The sequence below is a fragment of the Miniopterus natalensis genome, chromosome 2 (assembly GCF_054644295.1).
Source record: "Miniopterus natalensis isolate mMinNat1 chromosome 2, mMinNat1.hap1, whole genome shotgun sequence".
NCBI lineage: Eukaryota > Metazoa > Chordata > Mammalia > Chiroptera > Miniopteridae > Miniopterus > Miniopterus natalensis.
This window is the reverse complement of record NC_142082.1, coordinates 92,359,656-92,383,815: the sequence shown is the minus strand read 5'-3', so window position 1 is coordinate 92,383,815 and position 24,160 is coordinate 92,359,656. Positions and strand designations below refer to the sequence as shown.

The following is a 24,160-nucleotide window of genomic DNA, read 5'->3' as shown; positions in this document are numbered from 1 at the left end:
CAGGCCAAGGAGAGGGATCCAGACCAGGCAGAGCTTGGCTCCCTAGCCTAAGAAACGCAACTGGGGCCTTAGAATAAGCCAAATGTTACTGTTTTACCCGTTTTGGCTAAATAAAAAAAAAAAATTAGTCTGGTGCCTTCTGGGAAAAAGAATCTTTCTCTCACATTTCTATCTGGCCTTTAGCCTATATACTTCATTAAAAAGAAAAAAAAAGGTACAAAGGTCTGCCTAGGAAACAAGGATGACCTCTTTTCACTAAATATGGTTGGTACCTTATTTCCTTTGCTTGCCCAAGTGATTTAAAAAACGTTACCCAGCCTTGCCATTTAAGGTGCCCTCTTTGGAGGTGTAGCAGGCGGATCCTCTAAAAGTGAGGTCTCCTGAAAGGATTCAGGAGTTAAACTGCAGAAGGTGACCCACCCATTATCTCAGGAGAACCCTCCATCACATCTTTAAAAATAAACACACACCAAACCCAGTATAACCACACCAGGAAATACTGACCTGTGTCTATGGTGTCATTGCCATATTTTTCATGATGAGACCCTGAAATGAAAAACATCAGAGTAGCTATTTTGGAAGATAAATAGGGACTAGCTCACAGATGCGTCTGATAGGAGTGCTGCTCCACCCCTGACAAAGGGCAACTGATAAGGGAGGGCACCAGAGGCAAGGGTTATTTGATGCTTCTGGGCCTTTGCAGAGAGATTATGCCATGTGGAGTTGCTTAGACGTGAATCTCGGTCAGCCATGACAAGCTTGGTAAGTTATTATTAACACCTCAGAAACTCAGTTTCTTCCTCTGTAAAATGGGTGCGGTGGGGGATTAAATGAGATTGTTTATGTGTCCAGCACATCATACATACTCAGTCAGCTGTGGTCACAAGTATTCTTTGGCACGGACACAGTTGGAACCCCTGGAATGGTGACTGAGGTACCTCATTACAGTCCTAGTTGTCCCCTTCCCATAGTTTGGCCACCCCCAAGGAGACTTGAGGAAAAGCCCTTCCTCAGAGGTGTCCTTGGGGGAAACATAAATCTTATAATACATCTTCAGAAGAAGCCTCCACCAGGTGCATTTACATTTTCTCCTTGTATTTTTGAGGTGAGGAAGGGAAATCAACATACTTGAGCAATTCCCCCCCTCAGAGATGCAATGAAGGAAAGAGTGCAGGAGTCAACTCCTTGGTAACATAGATGAGAGAAAGAGAACCTGCAGATGGTCAAGGAAGACCCTTAGAGCCTTCATTTCGATCTCTACTCTTTGGGCCTCTTCCCAGAACTGTCAAAAGACAGTCAAATAATGAAGTTTCTTTCCTGTCTTTCCCTTCTGTCTGTGTGGGCACTTCAGGAAAGGTCAGAAATGCAAAAGTAGAAATGAAACAGGAAGCCTCCCGGACATCTATACAGAGTTTGACAGTTTATAAGGCACTTTCAGAGACATTAACTCATTTGACTCTGCCAGTAATCCTATGGAGGACACTCTCCATAGGTCTTCTGGTGCCTGGTTTGGTGTTCTTCCCATCACACAATAATTAATACTGATTAAATACCTAATCCTGATGAGCCTTGTAAGTAAACAGCCTCCCAGATCAATGGATTCCAGGGTTGTGGAGGGGCAGGGAAAGGCTGAGCCCCCTAACCTGAAAACCCACGTTCTCTCATTTAGAACCTGGCCAGAGAGGGCTGCAGCATGGAGGGGGAACCAATATTTATTAACACCCACCAACAAGCACCTTCCCTGCTATATTATTTAATCCTCACCACAGCGTTATGACTCTATTTTCCAGAAAAGGCAACTAAATCTAGTTTATTAAGCAACTTGCCTATGACTGCAAACCAGTGAGGCAGAGCTAGGGTGCACAGCCCTGTGCTCTGGGTCCCCAGAGCTTTCCCTATCATATCATGCTGTCCCTTATCATGCCACTCTCCCTGACCTCAGGGGTACAAGTCTGGGGGTTGATCAGGATGCTCCATCTGCCTGGCTAATCATGTCTGATGCAGAGAAACTCCACTCTAGTTCTTTCCAACCTGTTGATTTTTTAAAAAAATATATTGATTGATTGGTTTTAGAGAGAGGAAGGGGGGGAAGAGAGGGAGGAGAAGGAGAGGGAGAGAGGAAGGGGAGGGGGAGGGAGGGGGGAGAGGGGGAGAAGGGGAGAAGGGGAGAAGGGGAGAGGGGGAGAGGGAGAGAGAGAGAGAGAGAGAGAGAGAGAGAGAGAGAGAGAGATTTGTTGTTCTACTCATTTATACAGTCACTGATTCTTGTATTTGTCCTGACCAGGGATTGAACCTGCAACCTTGGTGTATCGGGATGATGCTATAACCAAATGAGCTACTCGGCCAGGGCCCCAACATGTTCATTTTAATATTAACTTTAGTAGCAATAAATATAATTGTGGCTAACATGTAATAAGCATATATGTGCCATACCCTATGCTAAGAATCCATATGCATTATATCATGTAATCTTTATAACTGTTTGATGATGTGGGCATCATTATGATTTCCATTTTACAAAAGAGGAACCTGAGGCTCAGAGAATTAAGTACTTTTCCCAGATTTTAAGTGATGGAGTTGGTATTTGAGCAAAGCCAGGTCAGCCTTACTGCAGGCTCTGAGTTCTTGATAACAGAGGCGACATCTGTACAAATTTGAGATTGAAGGGTGCCTTCTGAGCACAGTCTTACAGAGACTGTAGTGGGAAGGGGGACATGGGAAGAAAGAAAGGAGCAAAGGGAAAACCCCAGGACCCATGCCACAGTGTCTGCCCCTTACCAGATAGCCTCCAGGTCATGCAGAGGATCAGCAGGATGACACAGCCCACCAGCAGAATGGAGATACCCGCGATGAACCCATATACCCACAGGGGTACGTACTCTGTGGCGAGTAGAACAGCATGAGTGATGTGGCTGGGAGGCCTGTTATACCATCCCTGAGGTCCCCAGCCCTGACACCCAGCCCCTAGGCTAGCCTCTCCAGCCTGCACCATGACATGCTGGTGATCTCACCCACCCCTGGGCAGCCTTGTGTGCCTGGCTCCGCACCAGGCTCAATCAGGGACTTCTCATGGGGGCACTGAGGAAATGTCCCTTTGGGCCTCCTGCAGCACACTACGGGAAGAAGCAGTGGCCTTACCTGCAATCCGGTCTGCTATGAGAACAAAGGGAAATAGTATTTTAATTATTAATAATAATCACAAAACCATCACTGATATCCACCGAGAGCCTGCTAATGACTGTGGCCCTATGCAACCAGTTTAGATACAGGTTAAACTTGATGAAACCATCTACACGAAACACCTGAGTTTCTGGTCTACTAAGTGATGCCCCAGCCCTCACTTGGGAGGCTGGGGTTTGCATCTAGTCCAGTGCAACACCTGCTGCTTTTTGCTCAATTTTGACTGTAGCCACAAGTTAGGCTGCAGATAGCTTCTGAACACGCTCTGCCACTTCCTTTGTGTATGGTCTTGGACAAGTTACATATCTCTGTGCCTCAGTTTCTTCATCTATGAATCTGGGGGAGGGAGTCTCTACTTCTTGGTACTATGGTTCACAACTTATGAAGATTTTGTTCTGTACATGGTATATAACTCTATGACAGTCACAAAAGCTGAGGATCAGAAAGATTAAGTACTTTGCCCAAGGCTACACAGCTAATACAAGGCAGTCAGGAGTCCAACCAGGATAGTGTCTCTCTATTATAGCCCTGTACCACAAGCCTGAATAACTCTAAGTTAAACTCTGCCTCCACTCTTAGAACCAGGTCAGGGTTCAGCTCAAGCTGTTGACCTTCATCCATTCTCATTGCAAGTATGTTCCAGGACAGCTATCTGCTTCCTACCTGGAATTTTTGGGCAGAAGGCAGTTGCGGAGTGTCTAAGGCAGTCATTCAGACAGCTGCTAAAGAAGGGCTGGATCTGTGAGACCAGAGAAGGGCAGGGAAGAGAGGGACTCTGAGAGGCTGGAAGACACAGGGCTCCCACCAACACCTTCCTGACAGAATAGTAATGGATTCTGGCTGACTCTCCAGTATCTCAATGTGGCTGTTAGGTAGATCACCCATCATCGAGAGGGGGGTCAGAGGAGCCCTGCCCAGGCAAGGCTGGGAGCACGGGACTGCCAGGCAGGGAGTCCCAGGTGGTAGTGGTGTTGGGTCCTCAGAGAGCACCAGTTATGAGCTGCCCTTCTTCCCTCCCTCACCCCTCCGGAAGGAATGGCCATCTGTGCATGCTCTGTTATACCACACTCACCCACCTGCACTAGGTGGCGGCAGCACCAATTAAAGTTTGGTAGGGTGAACGTGAAGTTGGATCGCTGGTGGAAATCCTCTCGTGTCGGCTAAAGAGAGGGGAGAGGATAGGTGAGGCTAGCTGGACCAGAGCTGGCCACAGTGCCGCAGGAATGGGTAACAACGTTCTCCACTGCTGTCAGTGTGCCTCAGGAAGGCCACAGGAGAAACGCCTTCCATGTTTCTGCTCCAGAAAACTACATTTCCCTAGTGCATAGAGTCTGTTGTTAACTTATGAACACAGCTAGTGACTGGTATTTCCCTCTTTACTTTGGTTGCTAAGGATCGTGGAGACAGATCTGTGCTCACCCCAGCGGTGTGGCATACATTTTCTGTACTCATAGCACCCTGGTTTCATCTTATTGCCTCATCTTTATTTCCCCTTAGTCTTCATTTCCACATTTTAAAAATCTTCAAATCCTTTTTGAAGTAAGTGGAATAAACAAAGCAGAACAAAAAGAGAACAGGAGAGAATGTGTGGGAGGGAAGGACAAAAAGCATAGGTTGGTGAGCAGGGCAGAGACCAACTATATCAACTACAGATAGTAAGAGCAAAAGGAAACCTCAATCACAGAATCAACTACATACCAAAAGGAAGGAAAAACAGCAAAGGAGCCTTGGATTGGTACTGACTAAGCACAGCACTGCCTGCTAGGCTTCTGGCAATACAGTTCTGTCAGGACCAGTAGGGGATGCTGGAGGCCTGGAGAGGTGGCTCTGAGCTAGGTTTGAGGGGTTAAAAGTGGCAGAGAGTTACCGCAGGTATATCCAGTATGTGTTTGAAACATCTCTGGTTCTCTGTGCGTGGAAAACTGTTCAGCAGGATCTGGTAATGGGTAGATTCATCCCACAGGGTGAAGCTCACCCGTAGGCGGTAGGCTTCCAGGATCTCCACGGTGATGTTGGGATCCCATAGGCTGCCTGCCCAGGGCACAGACACAGGCTGGGAGTGAGGAAGGGGCAGGTGTGTGTACCCAAGTAAAGTTCCCCTGCCAAGGACACCAGACATAGTTACCTGAGCTCACACACGGCCTGGTTTTCTTCATCCTGGGTTCCTCACAGTCTACACACCCAGAAAAAAATGAAACCATTAAGCCTCTGCCTTATAAAGTTTGCTCTTCTTCCAGAATGCTGACACCAGAGATAACAACCTTTTCCTTCTGGGGAACCTGTTCAAGGATGGCCCCTTCAAAGCAATCTCCAGGACTGGACTGTGGTCGCTGGCCAAAGGTCCCAGAACACTGGGGCTGAGCTGGTTGTCTCATCCCTCCTCTCTCAGGGAACCCTCTAGATTTAAGTGTATTTCTCCTGAGCTTGTTCTGGATGACCAAAGAGTCTTGGCCACTCCTGTTTCATCTCTCCCCACTACAGCTTCCTCTCTAGGTTGCCTCTGCCTTTTTATGAGGGGAGAACTTTTTTCTCCGTTCCTTCATGGCAGTGTTTCTCAAACTTTTGTGTGCACCATCTTCAGTAGTTTCTGATTCAGCAAGTCTGAGGTGGGTCCTGAGAATCTGCATTTCTAACAAGTTTCCAGGTAATTCAACGATGCTATTGGTTCTGGGGACTACTTTAAGGACTGCTGCATAGATATCTTCTTGATCTCCTTTCCCAACTTCCTTGACTGTAATGTTTTTACTTTGGTTTAAGAAGACACATAACAGGTATAAATTGCCGGGGAGTGACAGGGACTGAATCAGTCCACTTTAGGGACAGGGGAGGGGACTGGGGATATTCACTCATTCGACAAATACTTATGGAGCTCCCAGTATGTGCCAGGCATCGTTTTAAGAACGGAAGACACAGTGGTAAGACAAAGTCCCTGTCCTCCAGAGATTACATTCTAGTAGAAGAGACTAATAAAAACAAATAGCATAATATGTCACAAATATATTATAAAATGTCGGAGTAATGAGTAAGAAAGAGGAGGGTATGCAGAGAGTGTGTGTGTGTGTGTGTGCAGGAAGTTGCTCCACAGATGAAGGTCATTATCATCCTAACAAGCATTTCCTGATCACCTACTACATGCAAGCCAGTTTGTGAGGTTCTAGTGATGGCACAAATGGGTATAAGATCCAGACCCTGTCTTCAAGGAGGCTGGTGTTCCAGATGTAGTTGATTTTGAACAATAAAAAGTGTTGTAAGTTGTGGCTGAGATTCTGGGGAGGACAGAAGGTGCACCTTGAATGCTGCTTTTGAAGATAAATCTGGCAGTATTCATAGGCAGGGGGATTAGTGGGGGAAGAGGAGATGGTATCATACATGGGGTGGTGTTAGATAAGCACAGGCAGGAACTGGGCTGGAAGTGAAGGACAAGGTGATGGAAGCTGGGACAAGGCTGGGAGCTGGGGTAACAACTCTCCCAAGAGTGGCTTGTCTTCCTGATATTTCCTGGGTAGAAAGCATGCTTCTCTAGACAGGGAGGAACTCCAGTTCCCATAAAACTCCTGGGGTCTTGGGTCAATATCCACTGTTTGTGCCAACAGAGAACAGACTGTGCCTTCAGGGAGTAGAGGCTGCAGCCACATACCAAAGGGCTCCCCATCCCAGGCATCTGTTTGTTCTGTGGGTACCACATGCTGACAATGGCAGCCAATGTCTAGCTAAGCAGGGAGGCTGAAGTCTGGGCCACTTGCTGGTTTCTTCTGCAGAGCCATGTGGTGAAGGAAGGGTTTGGTAGGGCGTTCTTACCTGGTACGAGGAAGTTCCTGGACTGGTGGTTTGGGTCCCCATCAGGGATGGGCTTGGGCAGGTGGTGAACGGTCACTTCATATTCCTGACCAGGTTCTACCACAAAGTGGCTAAAGGTAAAACGCCACTGAAGAGAAGGGAGGAAGGGGAGGTTGGACAGGTGACACACCATACCTCTCACACAGCTGTGCCCAGAGAACCCCACCTTACCCACCTCAAAAGATCAGTCAAAATAAGAAGAAATAACCATAAGATCCAAAATCAGTAGCTTCTGTATCTTTGCTCTTTGTTTCTTCTGGTCTTTCCTTCCTATTTCAAAAAAACTTTGATCTGGCTTCATCAATATAGTGTCATATACATGAGAATCTGGGGAAAGCCCTCCTCCTCCATCAGCCCTCTCAAAATGCAGAACAATGGTGTCAGGGAGCTGAGCCAGGACTTGGGGCTATTGGAGAGTTGGCACAACAGAGGCAGCTAAAAACTATTGGTTAATTGACTCTTCCTCCTTAAATGGGAAAGCCAGATCTCTTGAGATTGTTCTGGAGCACAAAAGTGCAGAGGGAAGGCTAGAGAGAGCCCTAGTTATCCTGGGCCTCCAGGCACCTTTGATGCAGAGATGACAGAATGTGAGTGGAGAAATTTTCTGGAGGGCGCAGATAACAGATACTGACTTCAGCTTCCATTCTAATTATCTGGTGGATAGGGGTGGGGTCCTTTGCTTCTAAGGCACCTGGTCCTCACCACACACCTAACACTCAAGTTTGGGAGCCCTAATTAAATATGAGAGGGAAATCTGTCTTTGCTGCCTATGTTTGTGGGAGATCTGCAAATGGCCACTTTTTGCAGATTTAAACCAGCAATTTCCAAACTGGAGCTTACATAAGAATCACCTGGTGGGCTTGTAGAAGGACTGCTGGGCCCCACCCTAGAGTTTCTGATTCAGCAGGTCTAGGGTGGGGCCCTAGAATCTGCATTTCTAACAAGTTCCCAGGTCACGGCTGATGTGCTGTTCTAGGATACTTTGAAAACAACAGCTTTAAACAAATTCAGTGAGAATCAACATTTTACCATCTGGCTGTAAACAGCAAAGTGAGCTGAAATTGTGCAGAACTTATTTGCTTGTGCCCCACCCATTGCAGTTCTCTGGTCTGGGCAAAGTTGTTTCCTTCTGAAGGCAGGGCCCAGATTAATCTCAGTTACAAATAAAGATGGCAGGAGGCAGGGCTGGGGAAGTCCTCTCCCCATTCAACTTTCTTTATAATGACTAGCTAGGGAAGGATGGAAGGAAAAGCAGGGGCTGGCATGTCTGAGAAGTTTTCAAAAACATCTTCTGCTCCTCATGATCATCAGAGGAACATAATCCACCCAGGAGCTTGATTCTTACCCGCTTGTGATGATGCTGAAGTTTGGAGAGAAACTCAAACTTGACACACAAACGTTCATTGGTGTTCAGCTGCAGGACAGATAACTCTGCACCTTCCAGGTAGAGGATGCTGGCTGAAGACCAAAGGGAGGAGGAGACACAGATGTGGATGAACGAGACAAACCACTGGGTGTGTCACTTCCCTGTTGGTTAGGCTTGCTCACTCTTAAAAGAAAATCTGCTCATCTTACCTAACCCTCCCCTTCCTGTTCCTTCCAGCTCACTCTTGGGCCTAAGTTAGCGACTGCCCTGCAGATAGTTACTTCTCACCTAGACAAGGACAAGCAACACTTTACACTGGGATAGAAGTAAAAGCTTTGCAAGTCTGTGGCTAAGGTGTTGGCAACAGGGCACAGTGTCTCCTATGGCCACTTCACCATCCTTAAAGAGAGTGCAATAGCAGCAGGAGCTGGGGACTTACAAAAAGAACTCCCCCAGCCCTGGCTGGTGTGGCTCAGTGCTTAGAGCACCGGCCCACACAATTAAGGGTCGCAGGTTCGATTCCCAGTCAAGGGCACGTACCTGGATTGCGGATTTGTTCCCTGCCCCTGGTAGGGGCACAAGCAGGAGGCAACCAATCCATGTGTCTCTCTCATATCGATGTCTCTCTCTCTCCCTCCCCTTCTCCCCCTCTCTTCCACTCTCTCTGAAAAGCAATGGAAAATATATCCTCGGATGAGATTAACAGCAACAAAAAGAACTCCCCCAGACCTTGTTCACAAACCTAGGGCTGGCTCTTGTTAACCCCAACTTCCTCAATTCTGTAATACAACTCTCTATCCCTAAGAGGTGCGGGGTGGGGGTGTCATTTTAAGAAATGGTAGTCTGTAAATTAAGGGAAAAAGCAGGTTGGCAAATGTGTTCACCATTTTTCCAGTAAATATTTGGTACTGCAGTCACAGAATCAACCATGTGACTTTTTTTTCTGGGGTGATAAAGATTTAAGGTTGAAGGAAGGCTTTCATGAAGGATGGTGGGATGAGAATGTATCATCGTGGACTAATATCTAAAACACTGAAAACGTGTTCACTGCATGATATGATGTATCCTTTCAGCACTAATTTGGGCCCTCATGTCTGAGCACAGGACTGGGAACCTAATTCTCAGTCTAATGGGAGAGCCAGATGGTCTAGTCTGTGGATTCACCTAGAGGTGGCAGAATCCCACAGGTCCCATTGATATGCACACTCACCATCCGTCTGCAGTGTCCATTCGATGTGAACCACAGGGACAGAGTCTCCATGCTGGGTATGGGCAAAGTGCAGCTGGACCTGGACATCTTTTGGGGATGAGGGGGTCAATTTTCGAGGTTGGATCCAGCTGTCATCCAGGCAGGTACCTGGAGGCCACAAAAAGCAGACATCAGAGACTTGCATGCTCTGCAAGAAACTGCAAGAAACTGAAGCAAGCAAGCAAGATGCAAGCAAGATGCCCAGTGGTATGTCCAGAGAGGTGGACCTTAAATGTTAGGGGCGGGGTTCTCAGCTTTCCCTCCCTGCCCCCCCTTTTCTTGTGCTTGTCCAGGGTCACTGCAAAGCTTTGAAGTCTTAAGAGCATATCAGGAGAGAACACAAAGTATGCAACTTGGTTTTGAGATGAAGCAGTGGTTGGAAATGGGAACAAAGAAAGAGTGAGGTAGTGGTAAGAGTTGCTTTACTTTTATACACTAGGGTCCCTAATTAGCACAGACACTTGAAATACATATGCCTCTTTCCTGAATTAAAACACACAACAAAATCAACACCACAAATGTCTCTCACGTTACAGTGACAAGCTCTGGAAATTCAAGCTGGATTACTGACATACCAGGGCAGCAAATCAAGGATAACCTCAAAATCCAAAGGACAATTCAGCTTCTTACTTCCTGACTTTGGATAATGAATATATATAATTTTTAAAGATTTATTATTGATTTTTAGAGGAAGGGAGAGAGAGAGAGAGAGACAGAGAGAGGCACCAATGTGAGAGTAAAACATCAATCAGCTGCCTCTTGCACCCCTCCCCTCCCACCAGGGATCAAGCCCACAATTTATGCATGTGCCCTGGCAGGATATTGAACCAGTGACCCTTCAGTGCTTGGTATGACAACAAACTGAGCAACGCAGAGGATATTTCTTTCTGTTGCTTTTCAGAGAGAGTGGAAGGGGGAGAGAGGCACAGAGAGAGAGACAGACAGAGAGGTCAATGAGAGAGACACCTTGACTGCTTGCCTCCCGCATGTGTCCCAGCCAGCACCAGGGATGGAGCCTGCACCCAAGGTATGTGCCCTTGGCCAGAATCGAACCTGGGACCCTCAGTCTGCAGGTCGATGCTCTAACCATTTAAACAGACTGGCTAGGGCAGGATAATGAATATTCTTGATAGGAAGCACAGGTGTGTGTATCCAAGGTTCTCAGAGGTACCTCCTGTTAGAAGGTGCAACCCTCATCCCAGACTGGAAGAGGAAGGCAGCACTTTTGTCAGCAATCAGCATGAGGTTAGCACTTTATTATCAAAGCAACAAGAACAAAAAAAAAGATGACTTACTATTCTTGACTGTGCAGTTTAGCCCCTGTGGGAAAAAAGAAGATAATTACAGCTGGGCTCCAGACCTTTTCCTCTGGCTCATTCTCAAGAATGAAATACACACGGCCCTGCCTTCTCACTTTTGGGGACCAGTCCTCACACTTTTCTCAACCTACCCAACTGAGGAGAAACAGGATGAGAAGTGGGGATAGTGGATAACAAAACAGAACTGGTGTTTTCTGAGTAACCGTTAGGAGCTGGGAACCTTCCAACTTTAAAAGACACTGAGAGGGTTCCCCTGGGGTGCCCTGGTGACAAGCATCAGACCCCTTGAGGCTTCCAATCTTTAGTCTGGAAACAGTGCTAAAAGAGTGGGGAGCAAAAACTCCAGTCCCTGCTACAAGAATTTCACTAAGTCCCTACAAATTCTCTAGGGAAGACGTGCCAGTCCCTGTTCTGCATGAGTTATATACTATATTGTCTCACGAATCCTCATAAAATCACCCGAGTTGAGTCGTCTTAAGAAATATAACATTGCCAGGACTTGATTTGAACTGTAAAATTAGAATAACCACAATACCAACTTTATAGGGTTGTTGAGAATTAAATGATACAAATGCAAATAAAGATTTTGGGATAGGGAGTGCTGGTAGTGATGGTGGTGTGTGTACAGTGCTTTTCACTTCTAATCTGTCTGTATTATGAAAAATTTCCAACAATGGGCATGAATTTGTGTTACTAGTTATACAATTAAGTGAAGTAATACATGCTCCCACACTGTTAAACAGGAAACTTAATAGAAGCCCTAGGAGAATCATTATGAGGAATTCTATTGGCTGCAGTACCCAGAGAACCATCTCACTGCCTGCTAAATGAGACTAAATTTGTTCAATGTCTGGACATCCTGGCTGCTCTTTAATTATTGGTTGCCCTTCTTATACTAAGCGCTCAATAAATGGAAGCTATTATTACACAGGGTGACCTCCACACATTCAAACTTGGCAGTACAGCAAAGGAGAACTCAGGCTCAGGTACTTTCAGTTATCTTAGGTAAAATGGACCAAACACATCCAGTGGTGCAGAAAGTCTGATGTTGAAGTGGACCAGAAACATGATTTTAAGAACAGAGAGATTTAGTATATGCGTGTAAATAGGGCACTGGGGTTGGCACTTGCCTTTCTCTCAAGAGGGAGCAGGGAAGCAAGGTTAAGGAATGGGAAATGACACTGTTCTACTAGGGTTCATTCACAAAGTGGAGGAAGAGATAATGTCCTGGAGCACGCTCCAGGAGTGATTATAAGCATGCCGTTTCATCTGTAGCCTACCTTTCTGGGATACCAGTTCATCTTGGGGTCTAGACTTTCTGTATCCCCAGGAGGGGGCATGCAGGAGGCAGCTGATTGATGTTTTTCTCTCTCACTCTCCCTAAAATCAATAAAACATATTTAAAAATAAATAAAATTTAAAAAATGAAAATGCAGTCAGCTAATTAACAATGATGCCGGGCCCTGGCTGGCATCTCTCAGTAGTTAGAGCGTAGGCCCAGGGACCAAAAGGTCATGGGTTTGCTCCTGGCCCCTGGTCCGGGTGTGAGCGGGAGGCAACCAATCAATGTGTCTCTTTCACATTGATGTTTCTCTCTCTACCCCTCCCCCGCTTCCACTCTCTCTCAAAAAAAAATCAATGGAAAAAATATCCTTGGGTGAGGATTCACACACCAAAAAAATGCTGGGTCTCCTGTAATTCCTGTGATTGATGGGAATAGCTTGGTATTTAATACTGTTTTTGGTCTTGTTTTTTTTTAATTGTTGTTAAAATATAATTTTTATTGATAGACAGGAAGGGAGAGGGATAGAGAGATAGAAACATTGATGATGAGAGAGAAACATCATTGATCAGCTGCCTCCTGCATGCCCCCTACTGGGGCTCGAGCCCACAACCCAGGCATGTGCCCTGACTGGAAATCAAACTGGTGACCTCTTGGTTCCTAGGTCGGTGCTCAACCGCTAAGCCACACCACCAGGCTGGTCTTGGTTTTTTACTGTCATTGTTGTATGTACGTATTTTGTTACAGTTTTTATGTAAAACAACTCCTGAACCTCACCAAATACCTCTCCAGCATTTATTGACATAATTTTGTCCTTTATTGATATAATGAATTATGTTGATAAATATGCTGATAATGGACCAATTTTGAACTCTTGGAATAAATCCTACTTGATTATGGTGCACTATTCTTTTGATATTCTACTATTAAATTTACTAATATTTTATATAGAATTGTTTGAATTTATATTCATGAGATTGGTCTGTAGATTTCTCTTTTTGTATATAACTTACCAAGGTTTAGAATTAAGCTTTGTTAGCTTTAAAAAATACCTTTCCCTCTTTTTCTGTGGTATTGAATACCCATCAATAGGGTATGGCTGAACAAAGTAAGATGTAATTTAAATCTCAATGTCCATTAAAACAGAAATGGTTAGCCCAGCCGGCATTGCTCAGCAGTTGAGCATTGACCTAGGACCCAGGAGATGGCGGTTCAATTCCCAGTCAGGGCACATGCCCGGGTTGTGGGCTCGATCCCCAGCAGGGGGCGTGCAGGAGGCAGCCAATCAATGATTCTCTCATCACTGATGTTTCCATCTCCCTCTCCCTTCCTCTCTCTGAAATCAATAGACATATTTAAAAAACAAACAACCAACAATCCCAGAAATGGTTAGATTGCTATCTACTATGGAATATGCAAATATTAAAGAGCATTAGTTATATAGATGTCTACTGACATGGAGTGGTGGCTAAAATGTGTTGAAGAGTGAGAAAAATAAGATGCAAAAAACTTTTTATTGTAGAACCCAATTTTCTATGGAAATATGTGATGAAAAATCCTCCTTGTATATTTATATATGTTCGAATATGACTGTATGAGCACAGAAAAACATGTGAACAGATATATATCAGACACACTGGTTACTGGGGATGAAGGAACGGAAGAGATGGAGAGAGGGACGATAAGGGGGAAAGGATGTAAACAAAACAAAAATATGCATTTAAGTGAAATATAGAATAAAAAATTCCATTCGAGGTCACACAATGTTGACATGTATACATATTATCTTCTCCCCCTCCTCAAACCACATGAAAGTATAGGAAAGAGAAATTTTTAAAAAAATATGTTTTTATTGATTTCAGAGAGAGAGGAAGGGAGAGGGAGAGAGATAGAAACATCAGTGATGAGAGAGGCATTGATTGGCTGCCTCCTGCACAGCCCCTACTGGGGCTCAAGCCCACAACCCAGGCATGTGCCCTGACTGGGAATCAAACTGTGACCTCCAGGTCCATAGGTCGATGTTCAACCACTGAGCCATGCCAGCTGGGCAGAAGGAGAAAATTTTTATAACTCCTTAACGACAAAGGTATGTGAACAAATTTTAAAAAGATAAAGTGGCGCCCGGCCAGGCGTGGCTCAGCGGTTGAGCATTGACCTATGATCCAGGCGATCGGGGTTTGATTCCCGGTCAGAGCACATGCCTGGGTTGCGGGCTAGGCAGCCGATCAATGACTCTCTCATCATTGATGTTTCTGTCTCTATCTCTCCCTCTCCTTTCCTCTCTCTGAAATCAATAAAGATATGTATTTAAAAAAAAGAAACGTTTAAAAAAACACACGATAAAGTGGCGCCCGACCGGCGTGGCTCAGCATATGAGCATCAGCCTATGATCCAGGAGATCAAGGTTCGATTCCCAGTCAGGGCACGTGCACGGGTTGGGGGCTCCATCCCTAGTGGAGGGGCCTGCGGGAGGCAGCTGGTCAATGATGACTCTCTCATCATTGATGTTTCTCTCTCTCTTCCTCTCTCTGAAATCAATAAAGATATATTTTAAAAAACACGATAAAATGGAGACTGACTTAGGCCAAGGGGAGGAACGTCAATCTTAGCACTGCAGAAGGGAGATGCAGACAAGAAAGAGGCCACATGCTCATTAGAACCCTTCTAAGAATTAGGTCTTAAAGGTATCAGGTACTTGGGAGGTATAGTGTAACACAGGCAGGGTTTGGGGGTTATGTGAAGATCTACAGATGGAATTTGGTTCAGGAACCTTAGCCTCTCTTTCCCAGCCCTGATCTCAGAATGCCAGTGCCAAGCCCAGGGAAAGGACATCCAGATTTGGACATCTGAGGGTCAACCAGTAGATAGGCCAGGTTTACCATGACCCTGATCCCTATAGTAACCCAATGATCAATAAACTCTATACAGAGCAATCAGCCTTTTAGACCTCTTATTTTAAGATTATTTTTAACAATCTCAGACAGCCAAAGAGTACCAGATATTTGAGAAGGGTTTCCTGTGTGAAAAGTAGATCAAAACAAACAAATTTTTAAAATATTCTTGAAAGAAAAGAGACAATGTTGGGAACAGAATAGAATTTTTAAAAAATCATAAGTTTCAAAGAGGTTAAGAGAGGACACAGCAACCATATGACAAGGACAGGATACTGTGCAAAAATGAGCAAGCAGCCCTGGATGGTTTGGCTCAGTGCTTAGAATGTCGGCCCTCTGACAGAAGGGTGAAAGGGTCACAGGTTCAATTCCTGGTCAAGGGCAGGAACCTGTCATAGGTTCAATTCTCAGATCCGGTTAGAGAGCATGCGGGAGGTAATCAATCAATGTGTCTCTCTCACATCAATGTTTCTCTCCCCCGCCACCTTCCACACTCTCTGGAAAAAAACAAACAAACAAAAAAAACCAATGGAAAAAATATCCTCAGGTAAGGATTAAAAAAAAAAGAAAGAAAAATGAGCAAGCAGAGAATAAAAATGAACCTTGAAAATAAAAAGTTCCACAGAAGAGTTGGGCTATAAAATTCAGAAAACTTGTCTGAAAATAGAACAAATACAAACAAAAATAGAAGAGAATATGTGATTATTAGAGAAGTCAGAAAATACAAGGTATGATTAACTGGACTGCCAGAAGAAGATTACAGGGAAAATAGAGGGGAAGAAATTATTAAAAATAAAATATTCTAGAACTAAAGGACACATATGTTCAAATTTAAAAGGTCCACTGCAACAGTCTGCACACAAATTTAAAAAAGACCCAGACGAAGGCCCAATATCATGAAACTTTTGGTATAGCAAAAATAAAAAGAAGATCCTGGGAAAAATTTAAAAGTGTTTCCCTTACAATCAGAAACAAGACAGGGATGTTCTCTTTCACCACTCTTAGTCGACATAGTACTGGAAGTCCTAGCCACAGCAATCAGACAAGAATAAATAAAAGGCATTCAAATTGGAAAGGAAGAAGTAAAACAGTCATTATTTGCAGATGATACGATACTATATAGAGAAGCCTAAACATTCTAAAAAAAACCTACTAGAACTGATAAATTCAGTAAAATAGCAGGATACAAAATGAATATTCAGAAATCAGTTGCATTTTTATATACCAATAATGAACTATCAGAAAGAGAAACTAAGAAAATAATCCCACTTACAATTGCATTAAAAAAACTGAAATACCTAGGAATAAATCTAACCAAAGAGGTAAAAGACCTGTACTCGGAAAATTATAAGACACTGAAGAAAGATACTGAAGAAGATACAAATAGCCCTAGCCAGTTTGGCTCAATGATTAGAGTGTCGGCCCTTAGACTGAAGGGTCTTGGGTTTGATTCCTGGTCAAAGGCACATGCCTTGGTTGCAGGCCAAATCCTCAGCAACCAGTGTGGGAGGCAATCAGTCAATGTGTCTCTCTCACATTGATGTCTACCCCCCGCCCCCCTCTGAAAAGCAATGGAAAAAAATATCGAGGATTAAAAAAAAAAAAAAAGAAGATACAAATAAATGGAAGCATATACTGTGCTCATGGATAGGAATAATAAACATTGTTAAACTGTCCACACTATCCAAAGCAATCTATAGATTCAGTGCAATTCCTATAATAATATCAATGTCTTTTAACATTCTGAAGGACAATTATCTTTAACCTAAGATTTTTATATCCAGCTAAATTATTTTAAAAGTGTGAGGGTAGAATAAAGACATTTTTTTCAGACATGTAAAGACTTAAAAAAATTTATCATATATATATAAAATACAGGAGTTGGCAAAAGTAGGTTTACAGTTGTAATACAAATAAATACAATAATTAATAAACACAAGAATAAACTGTGTTTTGTGTACTCACATCTGTAAACCCACTTTTGTTCACCTTTGTATATATCCATTCCTCATACCTTCATACCTTTTCCTAGGAAATTGCAGAAGGATATGCTCCAGCAAAATGAGGAAGGTAGCCTCTGAGAAAAAAGACACAGGGTCCAGGACATGGGAGCTGTAAACATGACAGAATATCTAGCATGACAGTTGTGCTACAAGTCTAGAAAGTAATCAATCCAGATTGGAGCTAAGGACAGAGGGCACCTGGAGGGAGTTCTCTGGGGAAGGGGGAATGAAATTGATCGAAAATCTGATGCTTGCGGAAAAAAACATATGGCAAATCTGATAGAAAAAATTAAGACTAGTTACAATGAAAATTATGGAAGTGAAGAATTAAAGCAATTATTATCTCCAGGGGGAAAGAAATTATACCAAAAAAGAAATATAATCAAAAGTACACATACTTGCCTCATCAAGGAAGATTATTTACTTGTCATAATAAACACTGATAACTGATTTAACTAAAACTGTGATATAACTACAAGGGGAGATTGGGGGGAGAAGCAGTGGAAGGAGGTTAATATAAGACATTTAGGGCCCGGCCGGGCGTGGCTCAGCAGTTGAGCGTCGACCTAGGATCCAGGCGATTGGGGTTCGATTCCCGGTCAGGGCACATGCCCTGGCTGCAGGCTCGATCAATGACTCTCTCATCATTGAGGTTTCTATCTCTCTCTCTCCCTCTCCTTTCCTCTCTCTGAAATCAATAAAGATATATTTATAAAAAATATATATATATAAGACATTTAGATATTCATCTATTATGTCAATAGATAATATCTAAAATTGACAAATCGAGAATAACAATATAAGTACATTTAGAAAGACAGAGACAAATGTCAGAAGAAATAATTAAAAGTGTAAGTGGATCGATTGTTTAGGAAGGGGTGAAGGGTAGGACAAGGATCAGCTCTTTTTTGTTTTAAACATCTTTGTACTATTTTAAAAGGACCACCTTGATTAAAAATTAATTAAAAAACAGAGTTTTATCTATGATGTTACTCCAAATAAATGAAAGAATTAAAAAGTGAGATAAACAGCCCAGCTGGCATGGCTCAGTTGGTTGAGCGATGTCCCATGCACCGAAAGTTCACCAGTTGGATTCCTGGTCAGGGCACATGCCCAGGTTGTGGGCTCAATCCCTAGTAGGGGGTGTACAGGAGGCAGTCGATTAATGTTTCTGTCTCTCTTCTCCCTTCCTCTCTCTCTAAAGTCAATAAAAACATACTAAAAAAAGAAAAATGAGATAAACAAATGAAAACATGACTTTAAGGGGAAAGTATAGCAGATATTTTTTCCTTATAATTTAATTTCTATATAGAATTTATATTAACATAATATTTTTAATAATGTAAAAAATACATTCAGGGTCTTTGGGTACTACTAAGATCTTGTTTTATTCCCTTCTAGTAAATCATTCCTAATTTCTTTATTTCAAAAGCCCATTTAAAAAAAATAGTAGGATCAGAATATTATTTACAAGCTACCTGCCAGTGAATGGCATTATGTTAAGGCCTCCTGCAGAAATCCAAGGGGGAGAATGTTCATGATGATGATGATGACAGTAGCAGGTAATATTTATTAAGTTCTTCTTTTGCACCAGGCATTATGCTAAGCACTTTATACACATATCTCATTTAGTCTTTACAATAACCCTCTGAGGTAAGTACCATTATCTCATTTTTACTGATGAAAAAACTAAGGCACAGGCAGGTGAGCTAAGTGGCTCAAGGTCCCACAGGGCTAACACTCAGCTTTGCTCCAGAACCCATTCTCCTAATCACTGCTATACTGCCTCTCAATAAGAAATGGTGGACTAACATTGTCTATCCATAGTGGTGAAGATTAAAAGAAAGTTATTAAATAAAAGACTGTATACACCCTGTGCATTCAAAGGCCACTACCAAGTGTGCAGTAAAGAGAAGTAAGCTCTGAAGTCCCAGGCAGAGCTTTGATTCTCAGTTCACACTCACCAGGGTCAGCAGTGTGATCCTGGGCCCCTTACCTAGCCTCTCTAACACATGATCATCGGCCCGGCAGGTTACTGTGAGCTCTGAATGAAGTTATACATGCTAACACCGCCCCTGTATAGTGCCTGAACAAAGCTGTAGTACATCAGTACCCTTGCACCTTCTCACACCATAGCCCAAGCTGTCTGGCCCTTTCACATACCTAGCAAGTTATTCGCTCTCCAGATAACCCTGTTAGGTGAGGGTCATCTCTTTTTATAGAGAAGACACCTGCTCATAGCAGTGGAGTGACAGACAAGGACTGCAGAGCTGGTGAGGGGAGCCCAGGTCTCTCTCTCAGCCAAAAGTTTTCTCCCCCTGCACTGCATAACCTCTCGCCTCTCAGCCTCTCGCCACAACCTCTTCTTGCTCTTTGATGTCAGTCTCTAGGTGAAAGGCGAGCCTGAGAGGGAAAGTGAGACATTGAGCATGATGGTCAAGGAAACTGTTAACTTTGCTGGGTCTATTGCCAGCAGTGACCCCAGCCCTGACTGCCCAAATGCCTACAATGCACAAGAGAATCCACAGAACACACCTTGGAAGAGTGGCGCAGCTCAAAGCAGCTTCTGGAAATCAGAAGATAAGGGTTAAACCAAACAGTTGTTCTACCACAAGTCAAAACCGCAAGTGCTCAGGCCAAAAAATAATCTAAAATGCTATACACATTCTGTCTGAAAAGTTGTATCCTAATAGTCACTGTTTTTGTGGGCTTTCCTCTAGGCTGGTAGCCAAAGGAAACCTTGGATAAAGCCTACCCAGGGAACTGCAATTACTTATGGTTTCTCCAGTACTGACTTCTGTGGGAACTCAATGTCATCTGGGTTTTGAGTTACCAATCCAGGCAGCAAGAAAGAGTGCTATGCCTGGTCTCAGTTTATCATTGCTGTTCAAGCAGAGTTAACCATTCACTCATCATTTACTCATTTCTGTATTCTTTTATTCCACAGATATTTATCAAGCTCCCACATCCTGTGTTGCAGCACTGGGCTAGGAATAGAACAGGCTCCTCTCTGTCTATGAGAGAGCCACTGAGAGCCAAATCAAACCGGGCTTTGGATAGACAGTTATATTCTGTAAAGTGGTATGGGCCCACTTTGAGATGGCTCACCTAGACAGCCCTTCCATTGTAGAAATGAGGAAAGCCAGGCACAGGCAGCCTAAAATGCCTAAGGTTGCAGAAACCAAGTAATGAAGTCCGAATGGTCCTCTGAGATCAAGTTTGTGGCTTTAACTCTCCTCACTATAGGGTGCTGCATCCTCAAAAACACCAGGAGAGAGAGAGAGAGAGAGAGAGGGAGGAGAGCTCTGAGGGGTGTAGTTTCTTTTTCTATTTTTCCTCCTCCCTTCCTCCCTTCCTCCCTTCCTCCCTCCCTTCCTTCCTTCCTCCCTCCCTCCTTCCTTCCTTCCATTCTCACCAAGGATATGTTTTATTGATTTTTAGAGAGAGAGGAAGGGAGAGAAACATAGATATGAGAAACATCAATCAGTTGTCTCCCATATGTGCCCCGATAGGGGATCGAACCTACAACCTGGGTATGTGCTCTGACCAGAATTGAACCCCAAACCTTTGGTGTACAGGATGATGCTCTAGCCACCTGGAGAGGGCTAGTTTCTTTTTAAAGGGCCTAGTCAATGATGCAGGGGAGCTGTTTGTCATGGAGGTGCATGTCTGTGGACGAGGTGTATGCAGAGGCAAGTGGGAGAAGGAAGAGTATGGAGATAGCAGACAAACGTTGCCAATAATAGCATCCCTTTCTAGCCCTCTCTGGAATCATGCTGTGCCTATGCTCCAGACTTTCAGTAGCTTCCCACTGAGCAATTGAAGTCAAAGGCAGTTAGCCCAGCTCTCATGCTGGCCATGAGGGAGTCCCTCCTTAGCTTTTCTCCTTCCAGGCACACACCTTATTCTGCCAACCCAAGGGTTGTGGCACAGCCTCTTTCTGCCACATGGAATGCTCAACAACTCTGTCCAGGAGGCTCCTACTACCCCTCAGGGCTACCACACTGTCTTCTCTGCCACAAAGAACACCCCATCTGGAAATAATTTTTCTTTTCCTGGAATTCTGTATACTAACTAGCTGTAAAAAAGCACTTGCTTCAGGACACCTTGTATCACAGTTATCTCCTTCAAGCCTTTTCCCTCCTTGATGATTTAAGTTCCTTAGGCTTCAGGGTTTCTTTATAGTTTCAATTCCCAGCAACAGTACCTTGTACTTTGCAGGCACCTGACAAATGGCCATCAAATTATGAACTTGGAATCTCCCAGGGTAGTATAATTCTATATCAAGTCTGCGGGAAGGATCTGCTGAGCATATCCCCTGCGTTGCCCAATAGTGGGAGTCACAAGGACATTTTTCCCCTCTGCGAAACTGTCCACCCTCTTTTGGTAAATTCTCTACAAAAATTAAATAAGGAGAAATATCTTTAGAGCTGTTCCCCATCCTTTGACTCAGACAATGAGCAGGAAGGGGGCTGAGGAAACCAGAAAGAAAGTGGAGGAAAGAGGGTAAGGTAACTTAGAGGAAAGAAGCTGTGGGGGCGGGCACTGTGTTTTGCTGTTTCTTTCCCTCCCCTTAAATTGGTCCCCTACATCAGGGCCCCTACCCCAAGAGTGGGTGTGTCACTTCCTGTGGGCACAGCTCGGATACTCCAGACCCATGCAATCCCAAGGCCCGAGTGGTGGTGGTGGTGATGGCGGGCGCTGGAGGGGCGGTGTCTTAATCATCTGCCATATTCATTCTCCCCTTCTGGGGAGGTGGCAGCAAGTTGCCCCGAGTCTGCCGGCAGCCCTCAGTCTCCCTCTGAGCAGCTGTCTCTTGCAGGTTACAGGCCGCGTCTCACCGGAGGCAGAGGCCCTGCAGGCCACCTTGGCTTGAGCGAACCTTTTCCGTCCGCAGGTTCCCCTTCCCCTCGGGGGAGTGGGCTGATACCCACAGGGGCCTCCACTTCTGATCCGGCTGCTGCGGGCTTGCCAGGCTCCTCTGGAGAGGAAGCCTTGAGGTCTGACCATCATCCCGGGCTACAGGAGCGGCCGCCCGGGCATAGCAGGGGTTCTGCAGGGCGCACGGGGGGCCAGCCCAGTCCCGACCCCCCTCCCCTTTCTAACCAGCTCCGCCGGGTCTCTCGCGCTCCGCCCAGAACCTGGGTCTCCTTGCCCAAACCTTGGGGCGCAGCGGAGGTGTCCCTCCCACCTCCCGCCAGTCAGGTTGTGCAACACGCGCCGCGCGATCTCTTCTCCCTGAAAACTCCCTCTTCTCCCGGGTCCACACCCCAACTCCCGCCGCTCCGAGCGTCCTAGCCGGGGCGCCCGCTTCTTGTGCCCAAGCCACGAACCGCCTCTGAGACCCCAGCACGTACTTCCTGCCCGCCCCGCGCCAACCTCGAGCCCCGACCGCCTGGCCTCCCCTCCGCGCCCCCGCTTCCCCTCCCGGCCCGCAGCATCCCGGCGGCCCCCGCGCCCCGGGAACGCGGCGGCGGGGTCTCACCTGCTGGGAGCAGACGGGTGCCGGGTACTCCAAGAGCCGCGGGGAAGCGCGACCCGGAGCCGGCGCGCTCAGGAGCAGTAGCAGCAGCCCCAGGGGGGGCCCCTGAAGGACTAGTGGTCGCCGCCACGGGGCACCCATGGCCCCCAGCACTGTGGCGGAGCTCGCGGCCCGGAGTTTGGGGCGCAGGGACGGAACGCCAGGCCTCCCCCGGACTCCACAGTCCCAGTAGGCCGACTTCGCCCGCTTCCGGCTTCCAAAGCAGCCAAGGGGCGGGCCGCTCGGAGCGAAGGGCTTCGGGATGCGCGCGTCCCTCCGCCGTCCCTCCCCCGCCCGCGCGGCGGAGGTGCGCGCCCCCGCGCTCTCCCCGCGCCCCGGCCCCTCCCCACAGCAGCCCTCGCCCCGGGGCGCGCCTTCGACCCTCAGCCAGTTCCACACCTCGTGCAGCTCTTACAGTCACGCTAGAAAGTACGGTTTCCATCCTTTACCCCTTTGCTGTCTCCCCTGGCCAGACTTCTTTTTTTCTCACTTCGTCGACTTCAGGCCCCTACTCGAGATTCTTCAAAGGAAGTCTTTCTTTTTAGTCCCTGTCCCCCTTACCGCTCCCCTCTCCTTTCCCCCGGCTTTCCTTTCTTTTCTCAGGGAGGCGGGGTGGCTTGGGGCCCAGCGCGTCCCCGTTCGGCTCCCGGGAGGAAGTCCGAGCGGCCATTTCCCGGGCGTGTGACGTGCACCCGGGGATTCGCGATCCCTGGCCCAGCGCTGCTCCCTGCCCAGCAGCGCCCGGAGAGCCGTGTTTCCCGAGAGACTTACTCCCGGTCTGCTGAAGGACTGTCTTCGGCCCTTACATCTATTAGTCTCCCGCAGAACGGGCGCCAACTGCGTCCTCTCGTCTCCATTCCCAGGCGCGCGCGGTTCCCGGTCCTGGGTTGCCGCCGCTCCTTCCTGCCGGATCCTGGCTTCCAGCCTTGCCCTCTCTTTTCATCCTACCCGCTCCAGACACATTTGCGTTTTGAAAAGTGCATTTTTATCCCCTTTCTCCCTCCATTCTAAACACAGCACCATCAATATTTCCTTGCCTTTGATGCCGATGAAATCTAGACGCACTTAGCTTCTCCCTGTACTTTCCACCCACCTGGACTGGAGCTCCCAGACCTGGGCGGTGGGTTTTCTCACTGTCCAAAGCATCAACTTCCCTTTTCCGCTGCTGGCAGATTCCTGGTGACCATCTCTGTTGATCTGTCCTTGTCTCTCCGCCCTCCTGCAACCCCTCTCCCTGGCCCAAAAGTACCCAGCTGCCTTAGGCCTGAAGCTCTGCCATCTTCGGACATCTTTGTTTATTTCTAAAATAATTTTGGAAAACTCTGCATCTGCTCATACACCTTTAAGATGACACCAAAAATTTTCATCCTAAGTTTAAAAAGATGTAGAGAATATAATTGTTATTAAAATTCAACTACAAATGTGATCCCACCTCCTGATATTCACATCCTTTTGTGTCTCCCTTGAGTGTGGGTTGGGCCTAGTGACTTATTTCCAGCAATAGAATATGAA

General features: G+C 45.8%; 1 protein-coding gene across 11 annotated transcripts in view; it reads right to left on the bottom strand.

The window, feature by feature from the left end:
- The window catches only part of IL17RA (interleukin 17 receptor A), a 30,706-nt gene extending 7,186 nt beyond the window's left edge, over nucleotides 1-23,520 (bottom strand). Inside the window, exons 1-12 of one of the 11 annotated variants that reach the window (XM_016213818.2) lie at nucleotides 23,455-23,520; nucleotides 10,928-10,952; nucleotides 9,594-9,740; nucleotides 8,363-8,475; nucleotides 6,979-7,105; nucleotides 5,306-5,353; nucleotides 5,048-5,211; nucleotides 4,257-4,340; nucleotides 3,844-3,919; nucleotides 3,139-3,153; nucleotides 2,779-2,880; nucleotides 505-546 (exon numbers count right to left, since the gene is read on the bottom strand). In XM_016213818.2, coding sequence (XP_016069304.1) covers nucleotides 505-546; nucleotides 2,779-2,880; nucleotides 3,139-3,153; nucleotides 3,844-3,919; nucleotides 4,257-4,340; nucleotides 5,048-5,211; nucleotides 5,306-5,353; nucleotides 6,979-7,105; nucleotides 8,363-8,475; nucleotides 9,594-9,740; nucleotides 10,928-10,952; nucleotides 23,455-23,505 — 994 coding nt within the window. In that variant the 5' untranslated portion in view covers nucleotides 23,506-23,520. Of the gene's footprint in view, nucleotides 1-504; nucleotides 547-2,778; nucleotides 2,881-3,138; nucleotides 3,154-3,843; nucleotides 3,920-4,256; nucleotides 4,341-5,047; nucleotides 5,212-5,305; nucleotides 5,354-6,978; nucleotides 7,106-8,362; nucleotides 8,476-9,593; nucleotides 9,741-10,927; nucleotides 10,953-12,231; nucleotides 12,516-22,612; nucleotides 22,844-23,047; nucleotides 23,106-23,454 lie in introns of those variants that run through there. The other 10 variants (XM_087814389.1, XM_016213811.2, XM_087814390.1 and 7 more) reach the window with 10 other exon arrangements.
- Between the last annotated feature and the right edge of the window lie 640 nt (nucleotides 23,521-24,160).